Source organism: Henckelia pumila, chromosome 4 (assembly GCF_033568475.1).
Source record: "Henckelia pumila isolate YLH828 chromosome 4, ASM3356847v2, whole genome shotgun sequence".
Taxonomy (NCBI): domain Eukaryota; kingdom Viridiplantae; phylum Streptophyta; class Magnoliopsida; order Lamiales; family Gesneriaceae; genus Henckelia; species Henckelia pumila.
This window is the reverse complement of record NC_133123.1, coordinates 232,241,570-232,263,703: the sequence shown is the minus strand read 5'-3', so window position 1 is coordinate 232,263,703 and position 22,134 is coordinate 232,241,570. Positions and strand designations below refer to the sequence as shown.

At 38.2% G+C, this 22,134-nt stretch overlaps 1 protein-coding gene across 1 annotated transcript; it reads left to right on the top strand.

Annotated features, from left to right (window-relative positions):
- Positions 1-442: 442 nt before the first annotated feature.
- On the top strand, positions 443-19,188 carry LOC140862905 (heat shock cognate 70 kDa protein-like). Its single transcript, XM_073265935.1, has 3 exons — positions 443-689; positions 18,413-18,468; positions 18,562-19,188. The coding sequence occupies exons 1-3, from the start codon at positions 443-445 to the stop codon at positions 19,186-19,188; spliced, it is 930 nt and encodes a 309-aa protein (XP_073122036.1).
- Positions 19,189-22,134: the final 2,946 nt, after the last annotated feature.

Below are 22,134 nucleotides of genomic sequence, written 5' to 3'. Positions count from 1 at the left end.
GAATCGACAAGAAAGATATTCTTGCAAAGGCTCTAAGTGCACTGATCTTGAGTCTTGGAGATAAGGTGTTGCATGAGATATCGAAGGAGGCATCAGCAGCTACGATTTGGATGAAGCTTGAGCATCTTTATATGACTAAATCTTTGGCGAACATGCTCTTTGTCAAACAGAATTTGTACACATTCAAGATGCCAAGTGGCAAGTTGATTGAAGATCACATTGATGACTTCAATAAAATTATCTTGGATCTTGAGAATATAGATATTAAAATTGAAGATAAAGACCAAGATTTGTTGTTACTAATATCTCTCCCGGGATACGAAGTTTGGGACCAACAGTAATGATCAAAGTAAAGGACTCTTTGTTATTTGAAGATCTGAAAAGATGAAATTGAAGCCTAGAATTAATTCCAACTCAAAATCAAGGCCTTCAAAAAAAAACGATGTTCTTATTCCATAAGGAGGGACATTTAAAGAGAAATTGTCCAGAAAGAAATAAGAAACAAGGTGAAAAAGAATCAGGATTAGGAGATGCAGCTGTGGTAGAGGATGGTTATAAGAGTGCAGATATATTGCTGGTTACCACTGAGAAATCTGAGAGGGATTGGATCTTGGACTCAGGGTGTTCTTTCCATGTGAGTCCATACAGAGAATGGTTTAGTCATTTCACAAGAATCGATGGTGGAAAAGGTATTATGGGAAACAATGTAGCCTGTCATATTGAAGGCATTGGATCTATCAAGCTCAAACTCAATAATAGTACCATTAAAACCTTATCTGAAGTGAGGTTTTTGCTAGGATTGAAAAGGAACTTGATATCACATAGAGTTCTCGATCAATTAGGCTAAGAGTTCAAAACCAAAAATGAAGTCCTTACTGTCAGCAATGGTGTGATGGTTGTGATGAAGTGACTGAGGCATAATGGCCTATTTGTGCGAGAATGAAAATCATGTGCTGAGAAAATTTTCTTTACTGTAGAGGCCAAGCCTGATAAAACAAGATTGTGGCATTCCAGATTGGGACATATCAGTGAAAGGGGAATGCTTGAGTTAAATAAAAAGGAGCTTTTGGCAAAGACCAAATAAGAAATATGGATTTCTGTGAGCATTGTATCTTAGGAAAACAAACTAGCGTCAAGTTCAAGAAAGATAAGCAAAGAACAAAAAAAACTTTGGATTACATACATTCAGATGCATGGGGCCTGCAAAGACTTAGACACATGGAGGCTCTAGATATTTCATAGCTTTCATAGATGATTATTCTAGGAGGGTATGAGTATATACAATGAAACACAAGAATGAAGCCTTGCAAAATTTCAGAAACTGGAAAGTATTGGTTGAAAACCAAACATGCAAGAAGATTAAAAGGCTCATGTAGTAACCCATATCCTGAATTTACAATTAATTGGTAACTAATCAAGTGGTCATGATTAGATTAAGTATAACATGATTAAGGGATTTCCTAACGATTCTAAGGAACTCGGAAATGGATCCAGAACGATCGAAAATGGTCCGGTAAGAGCTTTGGACTTCGAGGGGAATGGAAGCTTCAAACCAGGTTCGGAAGCTCTGCTGAGATCGAAAGCTCCGAAGTCATATCGGAGGCTCCGATCAGGTCCCCGAGCTAGCTATTGGAATAAAACGTAAGCCATGACGTCAGAGCAGATCGGAAGCTCCGATCATGAACAAAAGCTCCAATCGGACTGTCGGTGAACAGCCAGGGTTTGACATATGTTGGCTGAGAAGGATTGGAAACATGGGATCGGACGCTCCGATCGGATCGAAAGCTCCGATCGTGCGATTGGAACTTCTATAAATAGGGGTGTCAAGCTCATTTGTGAGATGAACCATTTCATCTTCTCTCTTCTTCCTCTTGTAGTCTTTTAGCCTTTTAGGGAATTTTTAGGCGTCATATTGGCAATCCAGATGTGGCTAGGCGCTACGGGGCTAGTAGCGGAGCTGTGCCTAATTTTTGGGACTATCGCCATCAGCGGGCTGATGACGGACGAAGGTATAGCTTTTGCTTCCTAAAAATATTTAGGAGTATGCAATAGCTTAGTTAAGGCTTTTAGAGCTTAAATAATGATGCATGGGTGAATATAATGGTAGGTGAATATACGAGCGACCCCGTGAACTAGCTATCCAGCACGGCGTTGTATATTTATGGCGCCTTGAGTAGACTGTTTTAATCTATTTTAAAGTCATTTATGTGCTGCATATATTTTATATATCATTGCTTCCGTATTGAAGATTGAAACGACCCTAACTCTCTAATATAAATAAATATGTGGAATTTTTTTTTTTTATACTTACTAAGTAAAGATATGTACATACATGCCCATACATATATGCACAGAATAAATAGATTTAAAAATAAATAAACTAAATAAAAATGCAACCTTTAATAAATTAAATATATGAGTCAAACATTTAATAAAATAATAACATAAGCAAAAATAAATAAAATTTGCATGCACTGAAAATATTTAAATAAAATATCCCATACTGTCAACCACTGAAAATAAATAAACAAATGTATAACATGCTAAAATATTCAAAACATGCATAAAGACTCAGACGACTATCACGATCACGGGGTCACTGCATGTCCGCTCATATGTCCTCGCCGCCGATGGGTACCACATCCTCCTCTACGTACTCACCTGCACCATACCAGTGTAGTGAGCCTAGAAGCCCAACATGCTAACATAACAAGGGTTTAAAATAATTTAAATCACTTTAATACTAATACATAACATATACATGAATGAGCATGCTTAAAAATATCATGACATAACATAACTTAAATTAACTTAAATATCATAATCATACATAATACATAAACATTGTTGAGCAAAGTATTTTCTAACATCGCATGGTTGTATCCATAGTGTAACCTTAAATCATACATTAAATACTGATCAGCGTGAAAACCAACGTACGTGGCGGTGACGAATCACCTCTTAAATTGGCAGTAAACTACCCTTCAATAGTTCACATATGGGGACAAGTTCCCCTTGAATTGTCACACTACTTTAAATTCCAACATAAAAATTATTTTCTTTTGCTCAACCTTAAACATTAAATCATGCCATAAAATTATTTCATGAATGCATGTACTTAAATAAAAAATATGTGTCCTTCATATATATTTAATTTAATTTCATACTAATATATAAATATTAAAAATAACTTCCATGCATAAAAATAATTAAATATATATTCAGGACATATGCAATTTCTCATGGTTTGTGCTGAACTGCTAACCCTAACACTAAAGCCCATTTTTCTTAAATTCTGGCCCATTAACACTGAGACTGACCCATTAACATACTTAAACCCAATAACTTAAACTTTTAGCCCAAATAATTATATGTAAGCCCAAATAATTATTCTAAGCCCAATTAATTTTCTTAAGCCCATTAAATAATTAATCTGGCCCACCCAAATACTAGCCCAATAATTTTCATGGACTCAAAAGCCCATAAAAATTAGTGGACTAACTTAAAATAATTATTCAAGCCCATTTAAAAATTTAAATGTAGCCTATTAATTTAATTAATATAATTAGCCCAATTAAAACACTTTAACTTAATAATTAACTTAAAAATAAAATACCCGAGCCCGACTAACTTAACCCAGACCTGGACCCAACTAACATAACCCATGACTTTCCAGACCCGACCCAGACCCAACAACCCGACCCGGATCACCCCAACCCTAAAACCCGAACCCCCCCTTTCCCACACTGCCCGCCGCGAGCAGCAGCCCTTCTAGGGCTGCTGCCGCCCAGCTCCGGCCGCCCCTGGCCGGAGCTCCACCGCTCAGACGTGGCTCACGTCTGGGCGGTCCTAACCTGCACCAGCCCCCAACCCCATGCAGCCTGGACACCATAACCGATCGTCCCTTCCTCTGAACCCTAATCTGCGCAACCTCGGCACCCGATCGAGCCTAGCTTGCTTCCTGGGCTCATTTAGCTCGAACCACTTGAGCCCCACGAGTCCAGACCACCCTCTCTCGACCTAGGGACCCCCGACCAGCAGCTGGGTGCACCATGGTTGAAGAAACGTGAGTATAGATGGAAGAAATACATGAACATGGTGCAAACAAAAAAGCCAAACCATTTTCTGAAAAATAAAGAAAAGTTTCGATGCATACACTTCACCTACATAATACATACTGATATGGTGTTTAAAAAAAGAAGGAAAATCATGCCTTGCACCGTAGGTTGAAGAGAAGTAGGCGCGTGGAACGATTTCAGGACGACGGGGCGATGACAACTTGCTTTGGACCTTCAAAATGGAGTCTTCCTTGGCTGTTGGATCGACGAAGAAGATGATGGAGATGGGGGTGAGGCGGCTGATGGAGAGTTTGGGCGTAGGGTTGGGTAGTTTTAGGATTAAAAATTTTAAATATAATTACACTACATAATTTACTTAATTAATATACCAAAATATATAATTTAAAACTCCACTTAAAAGATTTAAATCTGATACTAAATCATAAATCTCGAAATATATAATTAAGGGAATTTTAAAAATACTAAAAAGTCAATATTTTGGCTTATTTTGAATAAAAACGGACTCCTAAAATTACATAAAATTAAATACTAAAAATATTGAGAAAATAAAACTCAAAATAATATTTTTGGGCTCTAAAAATGTTCATGAAATAAATTGGATAGAAATTTGTCATCTCGTCCATCCACGGTCCCGTCTACGCGATCAAAACAATTAATTTCCATAAGTCGTGAAAATCTCTAATTATGGGTTAAATGCTTAAAAATAACTTAAAACATGCATAAATAATTTCACATAATTATTTAACCCATAAATCTAAAATTTTAAATAAATAAATTTCCTAATTATGCATGCGAATTTATGTATTAAAAATACCGGGTGTTACAATTCTCCCCCCCTTAAATTGGATTTCGTCCTCGAAATTAAAGTACTTACCCGAACAACTCCGGGTAGCGAGTCCTCATATCTGCCTCGGTCTCCCAAGTAGCTTCCTCCTCCGAGTGATTCAGCCACTGGACTCTGACCATCGGTATGACCCGCGTCCTCAATCTGCGCTCCTCCCTAGCCAAGATCCGTATAGGCCTCTCCTCAAATGCTAACTCCGGGGTCAACTGAAGAGGCTCAAAATCCAACACATGTGACGGGTTCGAGATGTATCTCCGAAGCATGGATACATGGAATACATTGTGCACTGCCGCTAGCCCTGGTGGTAGAGCTAAACGGTAGGTCAACGTGCCAACTCTCTCCAAGATCTCGAATGGCCCTATATATCTCGGATTAAGCTTGCCTCTCCGGCCAAATCGCACTACTCCCTTCATAGGTGACACCTTCAGGAATACGTGATCACCTACAGCGAACTCCAAATCTCGTCGTCGAGTATCTGCATAACTCTTCTGACGACTCTGAGCAGTCCTTATGCGATCCCGAATCTGTGTCACAATATCAGCTGTCTGCTGCACAATCTCAGGTCCAAGTAAAATCCTCTCACCGACCTCATCCCAATGCACAGGAGATCTGCACCTCCTCCCGTACAATGCTGCATAAGGAGCCATACCTATAGAAGACTGAAAACTGTTGTTATCGGTAAACTCCACTAATGGCAGTCTAGTCTCCCACGAGCCCTGAAATCGATGACACAAGCTCTCAGTAGATCCTCGAGAACCTGGATCACTCTCTCAGACTGAGCATCTGTCTGGGGATGGAATGCTGTACTGAACAAAAGTCTAGTCCCCAATGCAGTGTGCAAACTCCTCCAAAACGCAGACATAAATCTGGGATCTCTGTCTGATACTATCGACACTGGTATGCCATGCAGTCTAACAATCTCCTTGATGTAAAGCTCTGCATACTGTGTCAACGAGTAAGTAGTCCTCACCGGTAAGAAATGAGCTGACTTGGTGAGTCTATCCACGATCACCCAAATAGCTGTGCATCCTCTGGCAATCCTCGGTAAGCCAACTACAAAGTCCATCGTAATATTCTTCCATTTCCATTCCGGAATAGGAAGAGGTCTAAGAAGTCCTGCTGGACGCTGATGCTCGGCCTTGACCTGCTGACAAGTCAAGCACTCTGCCACAACTCTCCCGATGTCTCTCTTCATCCCAGGCCACCAATATAATAGCTGCAAATCTCGGTACATCTTCGTACTTCCGGGGTGAATGGAGTACGAAGATGTGTGAGCCTCTGCTAGAATCTCAGCTCTCAACTGATCGATGTTTGGTACCCACATCCTACCACGGTACTAAACAATGTCATCCACAACTGTATACAGAAAACCACCCTTAGCCTCATCTCTCTGTCTCCAACGCTGCAACTCCTCATCAGTAGGTTGTCCCTATCTGATCCGATCCCATAGAATCGGCTGCACCGTCAATACTGACAAGCTCGGTGCATGACCACTAGAGTAAATCTCCAAGTCAAACCTCTGAATCTCACTCTGCAGTGGTAACTGCACTGACAAACACGATACCACTGACGACTTCCGACTCAAAGCATCGGCCACTACATTAGCTTTACCTGGATGGTAGCTAATGTCACAGTCATAATCCTTCACCAACTCCAACCATCTCCGTTGCCTCATGTTCAACTCCTTCTGAGTGAAGAAGTACTTGAGGCTCTTGTGATCCGTGAAAATCTTGCACTTCTCTCCATACAGATAGTGCCTCCAGATTTTCAAAGCGAAGACCACTGCCGCTAACTCCAAGTCATGTGTCGGGTAGTTTTGCTCATGACTCTTCAACTGCCTCGACGCATAAGCAATAACCTTACCACACTGCATAAGTACTGCGCCTAAACCTAGCTTAGATGCGTCGGTGTACACCACTAACTCCTCGTGTGGTACTGTCATCGCTAAAACCGGTGCGGTAGTGAGTGCTTCCTTCAGCTGATCGAAGCTCCTCTGACAGTCTGAACTCCAAATAAACTTCGCGTTCTTCTTGGTTAAGGAACTCAAGGGTACTGCAATAGAGGAAAACCCCTTGATGAACTTCCTATAATATCCTGCCAAACCCAAGAAACAGCGAATCTCCGAAGCATTCCTCGGAATGCCCCATTTCTGCACTGCCTCAACTTTCGACTGATCCACTGCAATCCCATCTCTTGAAATAACGTGGCCAAGAAATGCCACCTGCTCGAGCCAAAACTCGCACTTGCTGAACTTGGCATACAAACGATGCTCCCTCAAAGTCTGCAAGGCTGTCTGTAGATGCTGCCTATGCTCCTCAACGCTCCTAGAGTAGATCAAGATATCATCAATGAAGACTATGATGAACTGATCAAGATACGGCTGAAATACCCGGTTCATGAGATCCATGAAAACCGCTGGAGCATTAGTCATCCCAAATGGCATCACTAAGAACTCGTAATTCCCATAACGTGTCCGAGCAGTCTTGAACACATCTGTCTCTCTAACTCGCAGCTGATGGTAACCAGATCGCAGTTCGATCTTGAAGAACACTGAAGCTCCCTGCAACTGATCAAATAAGTCCTATATCCTCGGTAGTGGGTACTTATTCTTCACTGTGACCCTGTTGAGCTCTCGATAATCGATACACAGTCTCATACTGCCATCCTTCTTCTTCACAAATAACACTGGAGCTCCCCATGGAGAAAAGCTAGGACGAACAAAGCCTTTCTCTAATAATTCCTGTATCTGCTCCTTCAACTCTTTCATCTCGATAGGAGCAAGTCTGTATGGTGCCTTAGAGATAGGCACGGTGTCTGGCACTAAGTCGATGCTGAACTCCACATCTCTCACTGGTGGAATTCCTGCAACATCCTCCGGGTAGACGTCCGGAAAGTCACAAACCACCTCTATCTCTGATAATGATCTGCTAGGTGATTCTGAGGCCGTGAAAATACTTGCTAGAAAACCTTGGCAACCCCGTTTCAACAACTTTCTTGCCTGAATAAGAGATATCACTTGAGGAATATCACTGCTCTGAGATGCATGAAAAGTAAACGGGTCTCCTCCCGGCGGTTTCACTGACACTGTCCTCCGACGAAAATCAATCGAAGCTCCATTGACTGTCAACCAGTCCATACCCAATATCAAATCAAATCAACTCAACGGTAAAACCACCACATCTGCGCGAATAGAGTGCCCCTGAAGCTCCTCCAACTCCAGTTCTCGAATTACACTAGAGGTAGAAATAATCTGTCCTGACGGCATAGTGACATCATAACCACTGTCAACAATCTCGGGTGTGATGCCTATCCGTCTGATAAACTCCAGGGAGATAAACGAATGCGTAGCCCCTGAATCTAGCAACGCAAACATGGAGTTGCCTCCAACTAAAATTCTCCCTGCACGCAGAAGAATCCCAACAATTTCATATCACTACTAAACTTTCCCCCCAAAGATAAGTCACTAATAACCCTTAATTCTAGTCACAAGTAAAACATGCTTCTTATTCTAACATGCAGATAGAAAAATTCCAAATACAAATTATTTCACAAAGAAAAATCGAAATTCTTAACCAAAGGAAGAAATTATAAAATACTAAGGGTAAGATATACCGGTGATCAAGGAGGTGTCTGGGTCTGCCTCCTCTACTTGCATAACGAACACTCTACCAGCAGTGTTCTTCTTCCTCGGGCAACTAACTATCTGGTGCCCCGGCTCTCTACAGTGGAAACAAACTCCTGCTCCCAAAATACAAGGTCCCGAATGCATCTTCTGACACTTCGGGCAAGTAGGAAAACCTCCAGTATTAGGGGCCCCGCCCCTCGACTGTTGTGGCCTCTGCGGCTGATTCGGGCCCTTAGACGGCCCAGTAAACTGCTTCTTCATAGGAGGCTGCGAAGATGGTCGCTGATACCCAGACTGAATCTGTCTCTTCCCCTGCTGCTCTCGCTGTATCTCTCTCCTATCCTCCTCTGACCTCAGTGCTCTACTAACTGCCGCCTCATATGTAGCGACGTCCATCATATGTACGTCATGCTTGATATCCGCCCTCAGTCCCTCCACAAACTACCTCATCTTCTCCGGTGGACTGTCTGAAATCAAAGGCACAAAATGACTGCCCCTCTCGAACTGGCTCACATACTCAACCACTGACCTGTCCCCCTGTCGGAGACTCATAAACTCTCGGATCATGCGACTGTGCACATCCTCCATGAAATATTTGGCGTAGAAGATACGCCTAAACTCCACCCAAGTCAATGTAGGAAGATGTACTCCCCTGGCAGCACCCTCCCACCAAAGAGCTGCATCTCCCCTCATCATATACGTCGCACAGTTCACCCTGTCGGTGTCAGTAATCCCCATGTATGCAAAGATGGACTCCAAAGAACGAATCCACCCCTCAGCCACCAATGGATCGGTGGTACCAGTGAACTCCTTTGGCCCCTTCTTCTGGAACCGCTCAGCTACGTCCTCCTCATGGGACATTCTAGGACGTGAAGTCTGCTGCTCTAACAGAGCAGTAACCCCTGCCATCAAAGTAGCATTGGCCTGCTTCAATGCTGCAAGTGGGTTCTGCGGAGGTGGAGGTGTAGGTGTAGATTCCCCACGTCTGTTCATCGGTCTGGGAGGCATTCTGCACCACCACATATTTCTTTACATAAATCGCCATGCATAACTAAGTGTTTTAACATTAATGCTAACTTAAATTCTTAAAAGTAAATCATGATATAAACACTTAAAACTTACAGATCGGTAGCGTGGATTTGTGAGCTCACATATCAGTAATGACCCCTCCAAGGACCGTGCTTTGATACCAACTGAAACGACCCTAACTCTCTAATATAAATAAATATGCGTAAATTTTTTTTTTTATAATTACTAAGTAAAGATATGTACATACATGCCCATACATATATGCACAGAATAAATAGATTTAAAAATAAATAAACTAAATAAAAATGCAACCTTTAATAAATTAAATATCTGAGTCAAACATTTAATAAAATACTGACATAAGCAAAAATAAATAAAATTTGCATGCACTGAAAATATTTAAATAAAATATCCCATACTGTCAACCACTGAAAATAAATAAACAAATGTATAACATGCTAAATATTCAAAACATGCATAAAGACTCAGACGACTATCACGATCACGGGGTCACTGCATGTCCGCTCATATGTCCTCGCCGCCGACGGATACCACATCCTCCTCTACGTACTCACCTGCACCATACCAGTGTAGTGAGCCTAGAAGCCCAACATGCTAACATAACAAGGGTTTAAAATAATTTAAATCACTTTAATACTAATACATAACATATACATGAATGAGCATGCTTAAAAATATCATGACATAACATAACTTAAATTAACTTAAATATCATAATCATACATAATACATAAACATTGTTGAGCAAAGTATTTTCTAACATCGCATGGTTGTATCCATAGTGTAACCTTAAATCATACATTAAATACTGATCAGCGTGAAAACCAACGTACGTGGCGGTGACGAATCACCTCTTAAATTGGCAGTAAACTGCCCTTCAATAGTTCACATATGGGAACAAGTCCCCCTTGAATTGTCACACTACTTCAACTTCCAACATAAAAATTATTTTCTTTGCTCAACCTTAAACATTAAATCATGCCATAAAATTATTTCATGAATGCATGTACTTAAATAAAAAATATGTGTCCTTCATATATATTTAATTTAATTTCATACTAATATATAAATATTAAAAATAACTTCCATGCATAAAAATAATTAAATATATATTCAAGACACATGCAATTTCTCATGGTTTGTGCTGAACTGCTGGCCCTAACACTCAAGCCCATTTTTCTTAAATTCTGATTCATTAACACTGAGACTGACCCATTAACATACTTAAGCCCAATAACTTAAACTTTTAGCCCAAATAATTATATGTAAGCCCAGTTAATTATTCTAAACCCAATTAATTTTCTTAAGCCCATTAAATAATTAATCTGGCCCAATGGGCCCAAAAACCCAAAGACTGGCCCAATAATTACCATGGACTCAAAAGCCCATAAAAATTAGTGGACAAACTTAAAATAATTATTCAAGCACATTAATAAACTTAAATGTAGCCTATTAATTTAATTAATCTTATTAGCCCAATTAAAACACTTTAACTTAATAATTAACTTAAAAATAAAATACCCGAGCCCGACTAACTTAACCCGGACCCGGACCCAACTAACATAACCCATGACTTTCCAGACCCGACCCAGACCCAACAACCCGACCCGGATCACCCTAACCCTAAAACCCGAACCCCCCCCCCCTTTCTCACGCTGCCCGTCGCGAACAGCAGCCCTTCTAGGGCTGCTGCCGCCCAGCTCCGGCCGCCCCTGGTTAGAGCTCCACCGCTCAGACGTGGCCCACGTTTGGGCGGTCCTAACCTGCACCAGCCCCCAACCCCATGCAGCCTGGACACCATAACCGATCGCCCCTTCCTCTGAACCCTAATCTGCGCAACCTCGGCACCCGATCGAGCCTAGCTTGCTTCCTGGGCTCGTTTGGCTCAAACCACTTGAGCCCCACGAGTCCAGACCACCCTCTCTCGACCTAGGGACCCCCGACCAGCAGCTGGGTGCACCATGGATGAAGAAACGTGAGTATAGATGGAAGAAATACATGAACATGGTGCAAACAACAAAGCCAAACCATTTTCTGAAAAATAAAGAAAAGTTTCAATGCATACACTTCACCTACAAAATACATACTGATATGGTGTTTAAAAAAAGAAGGAAAATCATGCCTTGCACCGTAGGTTGAAGAGAAGTAGGCGCGTGGAACGATTCCGGGACGACGGGGCGATGACAACTTGCTTTGGACCTTTAAAAACGTGGCTATGGAGTCTTCCTTGGCTATTGGATCGACGAAGAAGATGATGGAGATGGGGGTGAGGCGGCTGATGGAGAGTTTGGGCGTAGGGTTGGGTAGTTTTAGGATTAAAAATTTTAAATATAATTACACTACATAATTTACTTAATTAATATACCAAAATATATAATTTAAAACTCCACTTAAAAGATTTAAATCTGATACTAAATAATAAATCTCGAAATATATAATTAAGGGAATTTTAAAAATACTAAAAATTCATTATTTTGGCTTATTTTTAATAAAAACGGACTCCTAAAATTATATAAAATTAAATACTAAAAATATTGAGGAAATAAAACTCAAAATAATATTTTTGGGCTCTAAAAATGCTCATGAAATAAATTGGATAGAAAGTTGTCATCTCGTCCGTCTACGGTCCCGTCTACGTGATCAAAACAATTAATTTCCATAAGTCGTGAAAATCACTAATTATGGGTTAAATGCTTAAAAATAACTTAAAACATGCACAAATAATTTCACATAATTATTTAACCCATAAATCTAAAATTTTAAATAAATAAATTTCCTAATTATGCATGCGAATTTACGTATTAAAAATACCGGGTGTTACAAGGATAGTCGCTCACGTCCAGTATTTTTATGTATGTTTGGACACCACATTCGATGGGGCAGGTGCAGGTAGTGTGCCCAGTAGCTTGAAGGATCCAGCGTCCAGTTAAGAAAACAAGATTAGCTGTAGGTTTTATTAGATTTAATTCGATTGGGTTGTATATCAAATTTATTTAACCGGTTGTATTCTGTCGGTCAGCATTTATTTAAGTCTTCCGCAGCGAATAATTTAATTTATTTAAATTGCATGCTTAATTATGCTCTAAACTCGGATTAGTAGTGGATCCGGGTTGGGTCGCTACATTTATTGGTATGAGAGCGCATGTAAAGAGACTTGGGATATAGTACTGAGACTTTGGGTTATCCTTGAAGGAATGGTGGGTTTTTTAAATGGAATGATGATGAGCATTTAGAATGCCCGAAGACTATCATCATCGGTAAGATTTTTAAAGAATTGTTATAAAGCCCCAAAATTAGCCTAATAGAGATTTTATGAGATTAAGATTTATAATCATAGATTAGTAAATTCGAGGATTTAATTGGTATTCAATAAGGGACTGATTTGCAAATTTGGGAATATTTCAGGGACCAAAGTGCAATTTTGATAATTTGACTAAGTCTTTGACTTAAATAATTGTATGAGGCGTGTGATGCTTATTCTTCTTCTCCTTTCCTTCTCCTCTTTCATGCTAACTCCATTGAAGATGGAAACGTGAACTTCAAGCTTTCAGATTTATTTTCGTGCTCGATCCGTCCGATAGAAATTCAATGTGAAGGTATATTCGCGATCACGGCTGCGAGAGCTCCGTTATACCGTAAATTTTTTTTCGATTCAGTATACTTCGATTTTGGGATGTTGTCAGAATTTGTTTAAATTCGTATATGTTGTTCTTGAGCTAAGATAGATCATATATTTGAAGTCGGATCGGAAAAAAAAAACGTCGTTCGGATTTGTTATGAATTTTTAGGCATAAATTCGAAAATGGTGTTTTGGGATTTGATGGAATTGGATGGAATTGGATGAGTATTTGTTGATTTGAGTTGTTTAGATTGATATATTGTTGTCTGTTATTTCGGATAGTTGATTTTATAGACGTTATGCCGCCGATTTGAGATTTTTGGATTTTAGGGAGTTTGATTGAGTTTTGGGTTTTGTTTGAGTTGATTTGATTGATATTGGATTGTATTATCTCCGTACAGATTGGTTGAAGATCGTGGATTTCAGAATTGGAAGAATTCGAATCGTCGAAGAACGGATCGAGGTTTGGTTTTGAGTTGATCTCATTCTTGGAATTGAGTTGTATGACATTTGATTGGAAATTCTTGTTATTGTAGCTTGATCGAGATTGGAAGCTACTTAGAACCAAAGAAAAAGGTATAAGACAACTTATACTTGAACGAGACGAGTTACTCGAATCCGACTTGATTCGAGTGTTCCAAATAATCACATACTTGCTTGTATAAAGGAATTTATGGAATTATATGATTGAATGTATTACGATTACCATATGCATTCATATTGAGCAGGAAAATTTGATTACCTTTGGAATTAAAAGTTCTGGAAATTATAGTCGAGTGGAATTGGTAGGCGAATTACTACAATGGCCGAACAGCTCTCTATAGTTGCTCCGGAGTCTAGAGGATTGAAATATACATCATCCACCTCGAGGGGAGAGTCGGTGTGATTGTTGTGATATTTTACCTCTGGATCCCAATTAGAGAAGAATTTCCTTTTGATTATCGGACTAGATAATCTTGAACCCTGATGACATGCATTGCATTTTATTGCATTTGAATTGAGTTATTGTTATTCGTAATTTTTTATATACTTCGTGAAATTGCATGTCTGGTTGTTGATATATCATGTTTTGATATATAAGTTGATATTGCTTGTTATGTCTTTTATTACTAGGAATTGTATTCTCAACGGATTTATCCGGATGTTGTCTTGTCTTTGTATGTGTTCTTGGAAACAGGTGGGGCAGGTTCCAGTCAAAAGCAGCATGACTAGACTGGGATTGTGATGATAGAAGTGAGGGCTTGGTTTAGAAGTCGAACTTTGTATTCGAACTCCTTTGGATTGTATTTTGTATTGAAGAACTTAGAATTGATGCATGTTCTACTAGATCGGTTATTGTACAACTTATAACTGTCATGTATTGGATTTATGCATGTTGTATGTCGAGATTTAAGTATTAGAATTGTTTTTGGATTGCATGAAATGCTGTCTGTTCCTTTAATTTTCAGAAAAATAGCAGGGCACAGACCCCGTGCCTAGGTCCGGGTGAGGGTCCGTGTATCTTCGCTTTTTTTGTGTGTTCTGGATTTGTTCATGCATGGACCTCGTGCCTAGGTCCGTGCATGGGTCCGTGTGGACTTAGTTCGAGGCAGAAACTTGTTTTTTTTGAAATGTTGGGCACGGACCCGGGCACGGAGGGTGCACGGGCTCAGTGAATAAAACAGAGAGTTGGGTTTTTAGTGCATTAGTTTCTCACGAACCCATGCACGGAGGATGCACGGGGTCCGTGTATTTTGTGGCCTCCGAACCATTGGCTATAGATTAATGCACGGACCCGAGCACGGAGGGTGCACGGGGTCCGTGCATGTCTTTAAAAAAATAAAATAAAATTTCTTACCTTTTGTCCGGACTCTCTGTGGTTTATTTAAATGTTATTCTTTGATAGATGATTAGAATCCAGGTCCTCGCATTTGTCTTATGGGATTCCAGCAAGTGTGGATAGGAGCGAAATATCGTGTCTGAGTTTTCGAGATTTCTAATCATGTGGATCCTAGCTTTGGATCGAGTACCAGATCTTGGAGGCAGTGGCAGAGGATTGGTTGGGACACACTTTATGTATGCATCTGTACCGTTCGGCCATGATGACACACCTCTGAAGATTCTTCACTCGTAGTTGGAGAGATTATCATAGAGATATTATCTCATCCATCGGGGGTTACACATATATCCGTGATGCACCCGCTCGAGTAATGAGAATCTCTAGGTTTGAAGCGTGAATGAAATACATTTGTCAGAGTATTCTTGTATCGATGCTTGGACAGATGAAAAAATTCGTGCTCAAAATCAAGATGTATACGATGATTTAAATGTATTTGAATATTGTGTTTTACTGTAAACAGTATTTCAGTTGTAAGTATTAAATCATCTGTAATATTGATTTAGACACTAGTTGTATCATTTCAAGTTGAGTTGTGCATTTTCCAGTGTATTTGGATTCTAGTAATTTGTATTATATGGGATTGTAATAAGAATTGTATATAACTTGAAACAATGATACACGTATATTAACTTTGGAATTTCTTGGGTTGGATCCAGTGCATATTTGATTTGTGTTCAACTTTTGTAACTCATAAGTTTTGAGTAATCTGATTATAACTACATTTATTGGTTAGTCTAGGTGTTTTCCTAGGATGACCTAGTTAGTCAGTGGACTAAGTTGTGCCAGGGATGAGGAGATTCTTCAGATGTAGGGGTATTGTTCTAGGTTTTTTTCCTTAGAACATTGGACTGTTTGATTTTCTTAGATTGTGACCTTGTGATGATAGGTTTTTCATCAGAATGCCAGGTCAAGTATTACCAAGAGTTGTGGGTTGTGACCAGGAGTAGACGTGAATAGGCACGACCCTATGCCGGTATTGCCTGGGAGCCTTTGTGCTTCAGAAGGTGGCGGTGGGAAGGCTACTCAATCTAGGGATTTGGTAACACTCACGACGGGGTATGACCTTTGTATGGATTAGATATCGAGTTTGGTATCAGTGGCTTAGATATCGTCTGATCTTTGTCAGAGATATTTGATTTGGGTTTTTTATTGTCAGAACCAGTCTTGGAGTGAGTCCTTGATGGGTGAGTGTTCTGATCAGTTACGTGTTGACCTATGAGATATTGCTAGACTAGTGGATCTAGTAGGTAGCCGGATTTCTACCAGTGTTGGCACAAAGTATCATCTGATTTAATCATAAATACGATTGGGATTCCTTGTGATAGGATTAATTCAGGTTACTGGATTGTTCAAGACAGGAGGAAGAGTGACCTATGCTAGTGTTATCTGGAAGATTATTCCAGATTTGGGCTATCGGTGGGAGTTTACCTCAGTATTGATTTGTTGCACAGTCTTAGCAAGAGATATAACTACCATGAGCATGTTCAACAATAGCTGGAATCTTTCGGACTTGGCAAGTCCTGGTTTTCATCTCGAATGAATGAGACAGTTGATAGTAGGTCCAGAATGGTGCAGGATTGGTACTAGTGACTACTTGTAACTGTTGTCGGACTCTGTTAGAAATAGGTATGTCGAATCAGGTGTGATTCTTGTGATTCCAAGTGTTTGGGGAATAGTAGTCTTGTGGCAACTGAGTCAAGATTATTAATCGAACCTTGTAGGCTTTTGATAATCAGTGGTTATCTGAATTGATTATCACCGACAGGCCAATTGCAAGCCACAGCAGAGCGACGTGGTCGATAAGTGAGTCCGATCAGTGATGGTTTGGATGTACTAGATCGAGAAGTACTTGGGATAGTATTTTGTCGCATTGTGCTTAGGATATTGGTACTTGGTATAGTCTCATAGCAATTGGCAATTTGGGTATAATTGGAATCTCTAGGAATGCCAGAGACGGATCTTTTGGGATTGCTGCTAATCAAGGATGATTGCGAGTTGACTTGTGCGGTCAAGTTTGAGTGATAACTTAGTTATCAGCTGTATTAAGAGCAAGCAAGGAAATTGGTACTTTCCCATTTAAGCGTTTTCTTGTTAAGAAGAAGCCGAAATTGATCCAAGAAATTGTTTAGTATTAGCAATAGTATACTCAAGGTTGGGTATGGAAGGGATCAAGTGTTGCTCCATTTCGTTAGTGATCAAAAATTTTCGAGGACTGTCAACCGAACATCTTGCCAAGTGTTCCTGTGATGATGTCTTAGTATACCGTTGGGTTGGAGATCCAGCAAGTATTGTGGATTCTAATGTTCTTTAGCAAGTGAAAAACAATTATCTGACCGTGGAATGAGGCAACAGTATTGTGGTTTTCGGTCTGGCAGGATTGTTGTCATTGTTCTTTCAGTTAAATTCTGATGTGCTGTGCCATGAGAATACTAGAATGGATTGAGGACAATTTTCATAATCCAGTACAAAGGACAATGCATCTTGTCTAAATATGGGTCACATCAGTACGGACTAATTGTTAAGGTTATTGCGTTTTAGCAATAGACAATAGCCGGATACGTGACGTGTCGTGAAGATTATTCCGAGCGTGTTAACGTTAGGCGTGTTCTTTGAAGACCTTGGTAACTAGGTAGGTTACGCTAGTGCCAGGAGTGACGTGTTCGTCAGAAATCGTAATCTTTTCCAATTCATGTCAGGGCTGATGCGTTTCAGTAGGAACATGAGTTAGTGAAAATGTTGAAATCTGTTGGGATTAGTTTTCTGTAAAGATCAGTTGGTTCAACCTTGTGAGGTTGTAAGTAACGATGATGGTTTTCATCAGAGACACCGAGATGAGTTATACCAGGTGCAAATGACTGTCGAGTTTCAAGACGGGTTAGGAAGTATTTCCATATGTCGGTGTACTGTGGAATGTCCCAGTCAAGAATTTTGGTGGAAGCTTGCCTTAGTCTCGATGTGGGTACAGTGATTGCAAGTATGTATAACTAACAGGAGGATGTCCCAAGATGGGTGAATCTCGTAGAGTTAGTTTTGATACTGGGATCAGTATCCAAGAGATTTGACAAGTCCATCGATCGAGATTCATAGGTGAGTAACATATGGTCGAGACAATGTAATTAATCAGAGATGCAATGATTACCATTGCGGCATGTGCGTATGGCTTCGCAGACCAATGGCTAAGGAAGAACTTTGTGACATGATTGTCATGTGATGAGAGTTTCATCATGACACAGAAATGATTTTGACTATAAAATAACACGTGCCAAATTTGAGGAGCTCAACATGGACTTGTTTGTGTAATGCATTAACCATGTAGAGAAATGTTTGCAAGATGCTAGGATGGACAAGAAATGTATCGATGATTTGGTGCTTGTTGGTGGATCCACTAGAATTCCAAAGGTCCAACAGTTGCTGCAAGATTTCTTTAATGGTAAGGAGTTGTGCAAGAGCATTCATCCAGATTAGGCCGTAGCCTACGGTGCAGCAGTTCAAGCAGCTATTTTGACTGGTCAGCGTAATCACAAGATTCAAGACTTGGTCTTATGGGATGTTACCCCTCTCTCTCTTGGTGTGAGTACCAGAGAAGATGAAATGAGTTTGGTAGTCCCTAGGAACACCACAGTACCAACTAAGATGGTAAAAATTTTTACCACTCTTTACGATGATCAAACGAGTGTGTTATTCCCAGTGTACGAAGGTGAAAGACCTAGATCAAGCGACAACATTCTATTGGGTGAATTTGTCTTGTCAGGCATCCCTCCTGCTCCAAAAGGCATCCCTAGCATAAATGTGTTCTTTGATATTGATGCCAATGGTATCTCAACTGTGCTCGCTGAAGATAGAAAAACTGGTAATACAAACAGCATCACTATTAGCAATGTCAAAGGCATGTTGTCCAAGAATGAGATTGATAGAATGTTGGTGGAAGCCGAGAGATTTAAGATAGAAGAAGAGGAGCTTAAGAAGAAATTCGAGGCAAAGAATCTTCTTGAAAAATATGTCTATAGCATCCAAGAAACTTGCTATGAAGTCAGCAACTATCGATGCCGAAAAGATAGAAGACCAGATCAAATCTGCTATCCAGTGGCTTGATGGATACCAAGATGCAAATGCAGACATATTCGAGAGCAAAAGAAAGGAGCTGCAGAGTATTTGGGATCTTATTACTATGAAATTGAGCAGTATTGAGGGGGAAGCATTCAATGATTCAAATATCCCAACTCTCTGATTTCAGCTTAAGATTTGAGGTTATTGTTCATAGTTTCAAGTATTTTGGCTTTTGAATTAATATACTATCTTTTGTCCTGTTTTGGGAGTATGACCCAAACCTTTATATCTAGCACCTGGAGATTATTGATCCTAAACATTGCATAGCTAGTAAAGTTGAATTTGATAAATTTAATTACTTGTTAAGTTTTGAAAGCTTGATTAGGGATTAATTATGTTAAATTATTCTTAAATAAGTGTAATAGAGCTCAAGTTTGAAATATATTACTCAGGTAGTGAATATTTTGGACTCGAGCTGGGGTAATGAATATTTTCGAGCCGAGCTCAATCGGTGGCTGGGTTACTAAAGGCCAATTGCATAATTTACTTATATTTTGAATAAATCTTCATAATCTTCGATTCTTCTTGTATGCATGTAATCAACTATTGATCAGGCCATGTGGTTTTAACTGTGTATCGATGTTGGTATGCTAAGATCAACAAAAATTTACTCACAAAAACTCGTACAAATCATATCGTAGGTCAATTTTTTTGTATAATGCACATTTCTAACCCGATCCATTAAAAAATATTTTTTATCCCAAAAATGTTATTTTCCACTCAATTATTAATCAAGTTGACCCATTTTATGGATATAGATTCGTGATAACGTCTCGCAGAGACCTACTCAAACTTTTTTTATCACCCCCGAGCTAGAATAATAAATATTTTCGAGTTGAGATTGATTAGTGGCTGAGACGTTATTAATTCAATTTCTATAATTTTCTACATCGTCACCTTATCATAAAAATGATCTCTACTCTATATAAAACTTGAGACACTTGCACTAACTGATTTGGTTTGTCAATGTGACATCTGGAGATTATTGTTTGATAGAATTCATTATCAAAGAAATGATCTCTACTCTATACAATATCTTTATTGTTTGATAGAATTCATTATCATTAATTTAAAATTTGAAAGAACCTCTTATCAACTTGTTTTAATCAATATATTTATTTATTCTTTATCTTCCTAATTTTTTTTATTAAATAGAATTTATTTATTATTTTACACATACATCGCTTGTGTGTGTTTCGATCGCTAATAATAATAAAGTAATAATCTAGCTTAGATTCAATTTTTAATGGTATAATAGTAATAGTAATAATAATCGTAATAGTGTAGCTTATCGTTCGGGGTTTTTATTAAATGTAATTTAAAAAAACATTTTAATTGCATAAATAATGCATTGTGGGGCCTTTTGCAGTAATACTACAAAAGGCTCCTGCCATTAGCGGACCCTGCATTAAAATGCAGGGTCCGTTGTAAAAGATAGCGGACGCTGCTTTGGCAGCGTCCGCTGACGCTGCCTTGGCAGTGTCCGTCCCTTGCAGAAGCAGACGCTGCCTTGGCAGCGTCTGCTTTGTAATTTTGCATCACGGGCGTTTTGGCCCGTGATGCAAAATTATTGTGATTGTGCTATTAAATACGTATGCTGCGAACTTGAATGCATTAGATGCTTTCTCATTTTTATTTTGCAGGAGACCGAAGCTTTCCTTCCCTTTCTTTCCTTAAATGCTTTCTTTTTTTTATTTTATAAAAGAAGGACCGAAGCAAATATTTTTTTTTTGAGCAACCACCGAAGCTTTTTGAAATATTTTCCGCGTTGTTTTCTGAATCAGGTAACTTTATAATGTTATCGTTTTAATTCTTTTTAAATTTTGCATGCAAAATAAATTCTATCAAAAATTGTGTTATTATTCATATGAATTTTTGTTCATATTGTTTTTGCAGGTAAATTTGATATTAAACGTGAAATAACATAGAGGTACGTTTTAATATTATTATAATAATATTAAGTTTTGTGTATATTTTAAATAATATTATTATTATTCATGTTTTTTAAGTTAAATGTTGACTATAGTTTGTTGGTTATGTTACTATATTATATTTTTATATTATATAATATTTTGGTTAATCATTCACGCTCTGTAATTGTAATCTTTATTTGATATCCCTTATTTTTACTAAGTTGGTCAATAGTATTAATTCCTAAATTAAGTTACCTAAAATATTAACCATTTATAGAAAGTTTTAATATAAAATGTTCAAAATAGAAAAACATTTATATTAGTAAATCGCCTACAACTAATTCATAATATTGAATGAGTTTTAAGAATTTTAATTTTTTTAATACAATAGAATTAATATTTAAAATTTAAATGAATTGTTAAATATTGATGTAGTAAAAATTTTTACGCATCTTAATTACATTAGTTTATACCACTTAATTAATACTTTGTTTATCAAAGAAATAATATATATTTTTAATAATAATATATTATATTAAAAAGGTAGATATCATATTTATTTTTATTTTTTACATATATGTCTTGAATTTGTAATATTAGTTAAAAGTATAAATTAAATAATGTATATAATATTGTGTAATCACTTTATTTGAGAACCAATAAGAGAAAATAATTAAAGTGATAATAAATTTGAATTTTAAATAATAAATTTAATTGAATATTTTCAATAAACAAATACAATTGAAATAATTTTTTAAAAAATAAAAATAAGAATAAGAATAAAAAATATCTTCATAATACTTTAATTTATTTATTTGTCAAATTTTCGAATATTTAATGAATTGACATAAGATAATATATGTTTTTAAAATTAATAATCGAGATAATCATGATATAACCAAATCAAACTATACACAAATTTATATAATATAATTAATATTTAATTTGATTTAAACAGATTTATCAAAATTTCAGTGTACATAAATATAAAGTTTTATAATATTTTGTAAAATTTGAT